Source organism: Lepisma saccharinum, chromosome 27 (genome assembly GCF_977018435.1).
Source record: "Lepisma saccharinum chromosome 27, izLepSacc3.1, whole genome shotgun sequence".
NCBI lineage: Eukaryota > Metazoa > Arthropoda > Insecta > Zygentoma > Lepismatidae > Lepisma > Lepisma saccharinum.
Window position 1 is genome coordinate 29689397 of NC_139255.1, and position 10428 is coordinate 29699824.

Sequence of the window (10428 nt, forward strand, 5' to 3'; positions counted from 1 at the left end):
CCACGCACCATCACGGTAAGGTTAGGTTAGGTTGCTTTAGGTTGGGCAATATAGTGAAAAAACGGTATGTTTGGAAACACTTACCTGGGATTACGTCATCAGATGCTCGCAACATGCGGTTCAACAAGTACATGGATGGAAATGCAAGCAACAGCTTTCGTGCATCGGACGGACGTTATTATAGAAAACTACATGATTCAGTGGCAAAATAGTTTGAAAAATGCGAGAAAACACTTCTACGAACTTCCGAAATTACACAGAAACTCAATTCCGTAAGTACTTTCTCCTGTAAATTTGAAGAGTTTGAGCGAGCGAAAGTGGTTCGATTCAGTACTCTAAAAGCAATACAGTTACAGTATAAATAATTTTCACGCTGAGCATTGAATGCTATTAAATATTTTTATTTCATTTCAAAGAAAGCACCTGTCAATGGCAAATGTTAACACCTTCCAGCGGCGTGCATTCTGGATACGCAAGGTACGCACTGCGTATCCACAACACCGTAAGAAAAAATAATAATTTTCCCCACCTTCTCGGAGCTTGAAAATTCAACTATCGTCTCTCCGAAACCCCTTCCACTGCCAGAAATTCTATCTTCCGTCCGAGAACGCTGCTGCCTTGCCGGAGTAGCTTGGCCCTCCAGGCAGTCCCGAACGTCTGCCCGAATGATCCCGATTGTGCGTTCGGTGTTGCCCGCACCCACCCCATCCACCGTGGCTTCTGCCGATTTCCACGAGCAAAAGCTGCTGCCTCTGTTGGGTACCCTAGAAATTCGGAGGGCAATCCCCATTGGCTCCGATCAACCCCCACCATATGTTTGGGTCTTCCCGCGCTCATCCCACGGTGCATTTTCCTGTTCAAAGCACATGGTTCTAAGAAGCCAGGGTACCCAAGATTTTGGCAGCGTCTGCAGTGTTGGTAGTAGTCAACATATATTTTTTCTCTAATGTTTAGTTTACTAACATTGGACAGACACGCTTAGATAAATTAATCCCTGTGCTTTGGTTGCAATAAAAATGCGTTATAAAAATTTATTACTGACGTAGAAATCGGAGCGGAAGGCAAGAAAATGTTTATCGGGAGGTGAGGGAAATGGAGTGATCGACTGAGCATTGCGTTTTACCTGAAACCTTTTTTGGCGTTGTCATGTCAATGTGTCAGAGGGAAATTATATGGACAATTTGCATGTTTCACCCCATTCTCAGCACCTGTCTTTCTCATTCTAGAGATCAAAATTGTATTCGTGTCACTTTGCATTTCAGCTTATGATAAGGATGGGTGTTGACTGTTGACCCGACGATATAAATGAACGAAAGAAAAAACATGAACACATTGCTTACTATGGGATTCGAATGTACTCCCGCTCCCTTACGTTGCAAAGTTATGTAAATGGACGTTACATTGTGCCCAACATAAGGGTGCAAAATCATATTGGTGGTGGGGGGGGGATATCTCAATCTACACACACACGCGCGCATATATTACATATACACATAATATAATTATGATATACATATTTATAATGTCATTCAATATAAAAAAATAATGAATTTCTAAATATTTAAAAATGCATTATTAATAAATACATAGAAAGAAATCAATTTGTTACTTTTATATACACGAGATATTTATAAAGTAGCAAACTAATTCATTTACTAACGGGTTAAAGATGTCAATAAATTACAAAAATAGTTGGAATCGTTTTATTATGCAATAGTTTTTCTATTAACATCATATTTATATTTGTCTTGCATTCTTGTTTTACTTCTATTGTGCATATTTTGCTATTGGTGTAGATCTGTTAAAGATCTCTGGAAGAGGTAGTGTATGTTTTCAATATTATCCTTCATCTCTCATTGTTATAACAAAAACTCTCCCCCCCCCGGGAAATTTTGGTGTGGGGATTTTTGAGGCCAAGATTATTGGTGGGGGAAATCCCTCCCTTCCCCCTCAGGACTTCGAACCCTGCCCAACGTTTATTTGAGCTTTTGAAGTGTGTTGGGATTAATACCATTCTATTCTGATGCATTTTCTACGAGTCTCCTTAATTTCTTCATTCTACAAAATATCTCGTCGACTGACAACCCTGATCCATTCATCTACAAATGTGAGTGGCTATTTCGAGGAAGGAGACACTTGTTACCGCGAGAGATTGACGTTTTTTTGTTTCTTCCGTCTTGAGTGTGAAATTTGTAGTGTTTCGTTCTTATTGTTATTGTTTTGTCAGTGCGGTGAAGAGGTGAAATAGAAATGATATGAAATCGGGAGTTGCTGATGACGTTCTGGAGAGGGGTTTTTCGTCATATAGTTATGAAAAGAAAGTGGAAATAATCCGAAATGAGAGGCCTGTTCCTGAATTGGAGGACTTGTCTCAGGCAGGAGTTACGAAGGATGGTAAGCAGTATGTTAGGCATTTTCAGGAAAAAACTTACTTATGTGTGTATTTCTTCCTCAACCCTTAATTAAGATATTACTTATTTAAACATTTGTATGTCCTTTCGTTCCCGTTCAATGTACATCGCGCTGCATGAAGAAACTAATCAAGGTTGAATTGTTGGGCTGCACGTTTTTTGAAAATATATTTGCGAAGCAAGTATATAAAATATCATACAAATGTTTTATCGTGTTACATCTGAATCTCTCCGGTAGCGTTTTAATGTTATATCTTTATATAAAAATGTCCTGAATTAGATCCCATTTCAATTGAACTAACTTCAATCAGCTTTAGTGTGCAAAGGAAGCTTAAATTCTGCTTCCTTTAACATACCAAAAAATGTGCAGAAATCTTTATTTTATTTTTATGTGCATATGAATGCATTTGATACAGCCACTAATATTGTTCTCAAAGTTTGGTAAATTATCCACTAAGAATTTCACTTACGTATTTATCTTGCGTACCCTAGTCTAAATGTCACCGCACGCCACTGACACCTTCATTTTCATTTTGGTAGTCCATAGACCCATAGACTGTAGTAGGCGTTGCTGCTTAGCTACTACATACGCAAGCGCCGTTGCCGTTGCACTGACCTCCTCTGAATCCACGTTTCGCGCAGCTCAGGTTGCACACATAGTTTGCAAACGGCCCTACCAGGAAGTTGCAGGTGAAGCGAGCTTGAGGTACGATGGCCGCTGGAAGAAAACAAAAGAAAGGTTTTATTAATGACGTACGGTGGGAAGCATAAGTAATGCGAGGCAAATTGTCCATCAAGAACTGAAACAAAACATCAACAAACAAGCTGACAGCCTCTGCACCAGCTTCAGCTCAATTCCATTCGCTGAAGTCGTCTACAGTGGAATCCATGTCTATTACCGTGCAAATTGTCCATCACAATGTTCGTGCACTTTATTTGACCCAATAAGAGCTTCAAGAATTAAAATAAAACTCAAAACAAGCTGTTGGCAACTTCAGCACCAGCATACATCAAAATCCATAGCTTAAAAACACATAAGATGTAAGAGAAAAATTAATTAAATTAGTCATGGACAATTTGCATGGTATTACCATAGACTAAGAAGGGAATAGACCGGGAAGCTATATTTAAACCCTTCTTAGTCTATTGTATTACTCATGGATCTTACTGTACAATCCAAGAAAGAAAACCTGAAAACTAGTGGTGGACAATTTGCCTGGTAATACTTATGCATCCCACTGCACAGCCAACGGCAAAGATAATTGTAGGCAAATTTTCCATGATTATTTTTATTCTTATTCTCTTCTACATCCTGTGTTGTTTTAAGAAGAAATGGAATTATGTTGATGCTGTCCTCTGCTCATTGACTTTTTGTTTCAGTTCATGATCATATTGTGGTAAACAAAATGGAGGAAAATGGTCTTGGACAATTCGCATGTCATTTCTTTTCCTGTTGTTTTCCAAGTAGTTACATGGTTAATTCAACAGATGACGCTAGTATAGGGTTGCCAGATTTCTAAAAGAAAAAAAACGGGACATGCAGATTATAAAGACATGGATATAGTTAAATTTATTTTTAATAACATTTTTAAATATTACAAAATCAATTGCCGTTTAAAGCACTGTTAATCCCTAATTTTTTACATTTTGACAAAATATACTCTCGGCGTCCTTTATTAGGACCTTTGTTTAGAATAATCACTACTATAAAAACACTTTCTTTTTGGCATGACGAAATAAAATAAAACTTTTTACAGCGCCTAAGCCATGAATATTATCCACTCCACTCTGATTCCGGTGACCAAGAAAAGAAACAGGTGATAGCTGTATTAGAACCAGAACTGCCTTTGCCAATCGTAAGTCGCTTGTTATTCGACATATCGACAATCGACAATGAGCAGTTCTACGTCAATGTTAATATGAGGATTGAGTGGTAAATGGTAATTGGTATCCAATTAGGTTAGTTATAAGTTGTTATTAATTTATTGATGTATAAAATGATTTTGAATTTTGAATTCGTTATTTCTTTAGCTAAATACGGGACAAATGGGCGTCCCGAGAACATTTTCCGGGATTACGGGACATTTCTTTAAAAAAGGGGACAATTACGTATATACGGGACGTCTGGCAACCCTACGGCTATTATGTCATTTAGATTAGAGTCCCTGGATGTATGCCATCCAGGGACTCTAATTTAGGTTGTCCGAATGACGTGACTGAAGCTGTTGGCTGAAGCGAAATAGCTGGACCTCGTGACTGTGTTCTACATGATCTAATATTGCATATGAAAGTTATTACTTAATGGTTGATACAAAGCTCATAATTTGTACTTTTCAACAATGTACTTAATTTAGACATTAATCTAAAGTATTATTTATAAGAAAGGAAAAAAGAACATCATATAAGGTGTACTCAATATGGCCTACATAGAAATATATCGTGACGGACATGCGCAAATGTGGCATTTGTTACTCTTATGTTCACGTGGAGTGTGTGGATCTCACTAAGTATGATAAATGACCTTTCGTTTGCCCAGACTGTGATGTGTAATGCATATTCTTCTGGTAACAAATTGTAACATGTCACTGCCTTGTTTATTGGTTTGTAAAAAAACAACAACAAAAAAAAAACTCATAGCAACCCAAACTAAAAGCCGGATGAAGAAACTTACAATTACAAACTTATTCATCATAGCCATAGTAACAATATTCCATAAGTAGTTTGTGTTTAAAACCTTTATTTTAGCTCTGATATGTATTCAAAGTATTCAGCTCATTTTGTTCAAAAAGCGGAATCTTTCCCTTCTTGGTCTCACCGGTTCAAATAAAATGTAAGTGTATCAATATACTTATCTACCTATAAAAACAACATTGTGGTACATTCCTTACAATTTCTGTTGCATATTTTGATGTGAAAGAACAAAATATATGACTAGGCTATATTGAGTACATGCGTACCCAATATGGCCTAAACGTAACTTTTTAATAAAATCTTCCTTACATCCATATTCCATGCTATTATTTGGAATTGGCTCTAATTTTCAGTAAACATCCAGAATGCAATTATTTTTACTTTTCTGGCTTTTTACACCATTAGAAATAATCACAAACCTTTAGGTAGGCCATATTGGGTTCAGTACCTTATGTTGGAGTCATAAGCGAAGCGTGGTGGAGATGATCTCGGATAGAACAGAGGTTTTAGAACAGACTGTGTTTTCGTCGTGCTTACCACGTCACTCGTAACTATGGATGATCGCCCACCTCATTGGAGATATGTGGGAGTGAGGTATGCCCTGGCCATCAAGAGCTGTTGTGCCACAGGTTATTATTGTTAATAAAAGTTTCATTTCATTTCGGATGCGACACTGATACGACTTAACATTATAGAGGGTAATTCAAAATGAATGGTGAAACTTTTCACAGTAATTATGACGTTACTATTTATGATAGAAAATCAGAGAAGGCATCAATCTAAAAAAGAACTCTGTAAGTTTTACTCACATGACTCACATTATAAAGATTCAACATTGGAACCACGTGTAACGTGGAAAAGGTCCAAACGATAATCCAGTATTTGCTATGTACGAGACAGAAAGTCGTTATCAACGGTTTCGAAGGCACTCACATTTCGCAGTTGTAACTTTGGCAAATATTTCGGAAGAGTCAAACATATTAATTACTTCCCAAAAGCATGCGGAAATGTCTTTGCACCATTGTGATTAAATCAGTTCCCGATAGCTTCAACACACAATACGCCTTTTGACTGGTCATTAGCCATTAAGCGACACTGGCGATCCTGGTGGAGCATCAGCTAAGCAGAATAAGCCCGCTACGTGGGAATAAAACTGCTAGAGTTTTCCTTTATATTGATGCCTTGCCTGATTTTCTATCATAAATAGTATAATGGCCTCCCCGATGCCACAGTGCTGGCGTCGTCGCCTTGTAATCAAGGGGTCCCGGGTTCGATACTCGGTGGAGGCTCATAGTGGTTTGAATCCCACTTTAAACTGTATGTCCAGTCCCGATTACCATTACTGTGAACAAAGTGGACTAAAAACACCAACTCAATCAATCTATCATAAATAGTAACGTCATAATAACGGTGTAATTAAGTTGCACCATTCATTTTGAGTTACCCTGTATTTAATTCCAGAACAGGATATGTTCAATATTAAACTATTAATGTACAAAGTTGCAATTTTTAATCATATCCTTGAACTTCCAGTGTGATAACTCTTTTGTTTAAGTTTCATTGAAATTTGACACTGCACTGTAGTGAATTTACTTTGTTTGATACGAGGGCGGATTGAAAAGTTCGTGGCCTGAGTAGGAAGGAAGCTTTTAATTTTAAGTTTCATACATTAGTTGCATAGCTATATCCTTTGGTAGTCACCGTGTAAAATTTCCTTTCATTTCATTGCTCTATTGTTTCAGGCGAGGACTTTTAGTGGGCAGAAGTGACGGAAATTTGTGACATGGAGAAAATAGAGCATCGCGCTGTCATTAAGTACCTGCATAAAAAGGGTTAAACACCACAGCAAATTCATACGGACATGGTAGAGACGCTTGGAGACTCCGCGCCCTCGTATTCCATGGTGAAAAAGTGGGTGGCTTAATTTAAGCGTGGAAGAAACAGCATTGAAGATGACCCCCGCAGTGGCAGGCCTGCAACGTCGACCACAACAGAAAATGTCAATAAAATTTGTGACCTGATTTCGAGTGACCGCAGAATCAAAATCCGCGAGATAGCTGAGACTGTGGGCATTTCCTATGAGCGAGCACAAAACATTATCGTGAACGATTTAGGGTTTTCTAAGGTGTCTGCGAGATGGGTACCCAAGTTGCTTTCAGTTGAACACAAACGCACTCGACTCACCCTTTCCCGTGATTGTTTGGAACTGTTTGAAAGTGATCCGGAGGAGTTTATCGGCAGATTTGTGACTATGGACGAGACATGGGTGCACCATCATACACCGGAATCAAAACAACAATCAAAGCAATGGAAACGACAAGGATCTCCTACCCCAAAGTAAGCCAAACAGGTTTTGTCGGCAAACAAGGTTATGGCATCAATATTCTGGGATGCTAGGGGCGTTATCTTAATCAATTTCTTGGAAAAAGGAAAGACTATCAATTCTGAATACTACTGCACCCTGCTGCGACGTTTACGCGAGGAAATTAAAATTAAGAGGCCAGGAATGCTGCGAAGAAAGGTGTTGTTTCACCAGGATAATGCGCGCGTTCACACGTCCCTTGCATCCATGGCAGAAATTCATTCCTGTGGGTTCGAACTGTTGCCGCACCCATCCTATTCGCCTGATCTGCCCCCCTCGGACTTTCACCTGTTTGGAAACCTGAAAAAGTTTTTGGGGGTCAGCGATTTTCTTCGGATGAAGAGGTGAAAAGTGATGGACTGGGGTATTTTGCAGACCTTGAGGAATCAATTTTTAAAAGTGGTATAGCAGCGTTAACGGAGAGGTGGCGTAAATGTATCTCCCTCGAGGAGGATTACGTGGAAAAATAAAACATAACTTATCCAAATATCTTCTCATTTTCTAGGTCAGGCCACGAACTTTTCAATCCACCCTCGTATATAATGATATTTTCGCACCATGATTTCATTCTATAATTAGTGAATATTAACTATTTTCGATTAAATTATTTGAGCACGATTTTTACATAACTAGTGCTTTGTTTGGAACATGATTTCAGTCATTTTGAATATTTTTTTAAGTGTAGCAAAACAATCCATCAAGTGAGGAAAAATCAGATTAGTTGCTTAATTGGAAGTACCAGCATCCTATAAAGTGGTAATTAATTATTATTTTTATCTGGTGCGGAGCCCTTTGAAGTGCGGGACCTGTAGCGAGTGTGCCCGTGTTGCCCCTTCCTAGGACTGGCTCAGGCATGAATTATTGAAAAAGCGTGAGAACTACTTTGTACTTTTCTTTACAATTACAGATAATTTCCTAATAAGAGCTGTTGTGCGATGGAAAAAACATGTGTTAACAAGATTAACTGAATTTATTAAGAAACTCACAAAACAACGTGACACTTTACATTATAACGAAACTACGTTCCCCATTCCAATTCTGTTTGCACGGACTCTTGTCTAGCAACAGTAGCTTGCTTCTTCTTCCTCTAGGAGGCAGCACTACAAGAGCCAAGCATTATGCATTATGTATTACCTCCACTGTTTCTTCCATGTCTTAATATTTGGGTCTTGGCTACTTCACTTCCCCCAAAACCCCCATTTAACTGTCAATATGTATTATAGGACAAAAGCTTTCGTTCAAGATCGCCGCGGAAGAATGTTATCGATTGTTTCATGTTGATTCAATAAGTGCATCAATTCTTGACAGTTGACATAGACAATGTTTTCTGGAACTAAAAGCGAACACCTTTGTCTCTTTACTGGCTCTCCTCATTTCCTCCCTATTTTCTTCTTTTTTCCATCTCCCCTCTCTCTTCTTTCCTCCCTCTCCTTTAATCTCCTGTGCTCTCCTATCCTCTTCTCTCTTCTACTGATCTGTGTGAGATTACAGAAATACAGGGCGGCCACGAATTAAGGGGCACCTTTTGTCACTGTAACTTTTGTATTAATTGAGCTAGTATTTTTTTTCCTTTCTGTCTTTCTCTACACGTATGTAAAATCTAACTGACATAACTGAAGAAGGGGATCTTGTTTAGAATGGCAGCAAGTCTCGTAAGTATTGAGCAGCGTGTCAAATGTATACGTTTATTTTTCATTACCAATAACGCGTAGTTGAAGTTCAGCTACGAATGCTGCAGGAATGTGGACCTCTAGCACTTAAAAGTGACGCTATCCCAAGAATCAACAAATTATTTGATGCAACCGGAAGTGTTTCAGACCTGAAGCCACGAACAGATGGAAGGAAAGCCAATTACGTCTCCAAGCTTGCATTGATTTCAATGGAGCTCAAATTGATTATTATGTGGAATGGTTGATTGACTTGCTTCATTTGAATTCGCTTTTTGTGCCACTTTTGGCTAATTTGCGAAGATGGGGGTGAGTGATGATATGATGAAATTGATGAATGGACACTCACATACATCCATGACCAGGCCGGAATTCGAACCGGGGCCCCTGGTGTTGTAGCTAGCGCGATGTAACCAATCCGCCACGGGCGAATCATTATGTGAAAAAAAAACAGGTAAAATTGTCATTGTGATGTCTAAGTTACTATCCTCAGAATATAAAAAGTTGCCAATATTATAAATATATACTCATTGTTAAACGTAATTGATGATCAAAAGGTGCCCTCTTAATTCGTGGTCACCCTGTACTTACCTGTTTCTTCAGCTGGTGCACCCATGCAGACAGCAAGGGACAGAAGAACTAAGAGAGCTACCAATCGAAAATACATCTTATTTGACTATATCTACAACGGTGGCTGATGTAGCTTTATATCTCGTAGCCCTTATATACTCTTATTCCAATAAGCAATGTAGTTATTAAGACGTAGCGGGTCCTATTTTTACCTTTTTCCTTATAACCACATCTGGCTTTGGAGATTCTTCAATTGCAGGACACGTGCCAACATGTGCAAGATTTGTTCTTCTTATGATATTCTTGCCTTGAAGAATGGGCGAATTCCGAAGTGTTGACAGCTTGTTAGAACACAGGTGTATTGTAGAACAATACATCTGTGTTTGCTTGGAAGAATCCTTTGTATACTTCTCGATACATTCTTTTGACTGCCTTGTGTATTTAGTAGTTCTTAGGCAGGCAGAATCGAGATTATTTCCTTATAGAGGCAAGAGAACAATTCAACGTAGGCATATGTGGACGGGTAAAAGTTACAGTGATGTAAGTCACTTTGTAAAAAAAATAGACTTATACACAGAAACCAGATCGAGATAAGTCAATCTGTTAACAGAAAACGTGAAGTAAGTCAGAGGTTCATTCAGCTGTCAACAGATGACAGTTGAAGTTTTAGTGATAAGGGAAACAGCTGTTGTGTTTATGAGCAGAGTGCTGTGAGTCAGACTCTTTT

At 38.6% G+C, this 10428-nt stretch overlaps 1 protein-coding gene across 1 annotated transcript; it reads right to left on the reverse strand.

Annotated features, from left to right (window-relative positions):
* Positions 1 to 385: 385 nt before the first annotated feature.
* Positions 386 to 9829, reverse strand: LOC145980021 (defensin-like). The gene is made up of 3 exons (XM_083112990.1): positions 9723 to 9829; positions 2932 to 3129; positions 386 to 446 (listed from the first exon to the last, which is right to left on the reverse strand). Exons 1-2 carry the CDS (start codon positions 9796 to 9798, stop codon positions 2987 to 2989), a joined length of 219 nt encoding a protein of 72 aa, XP_082969116.1. The 5' UTR covers positions 9799 to 9829; the 3' UTR covers positions 386 to 446; positions 2932 to 2986.
* Positions 9830 to 10428: the final 599 nt, after the last annotated feature.

Coding starts and splice junctions, on each gene's coding strand:
- LOC145980021 (XM_083112990.1), bottom strand. CDS start 9,798: ATGTATTTTCGATTGGTAGCTCTCTTAGTTCTTCTGTCCCTTGCTGTC. Junction 3,130..9,722: donor TGCACCAGCTGAAGAAACAG/GTAAGTACAGGG, acceptor GTTTTCTTCCAG/CGGCCATCGTACCTCAAGCT.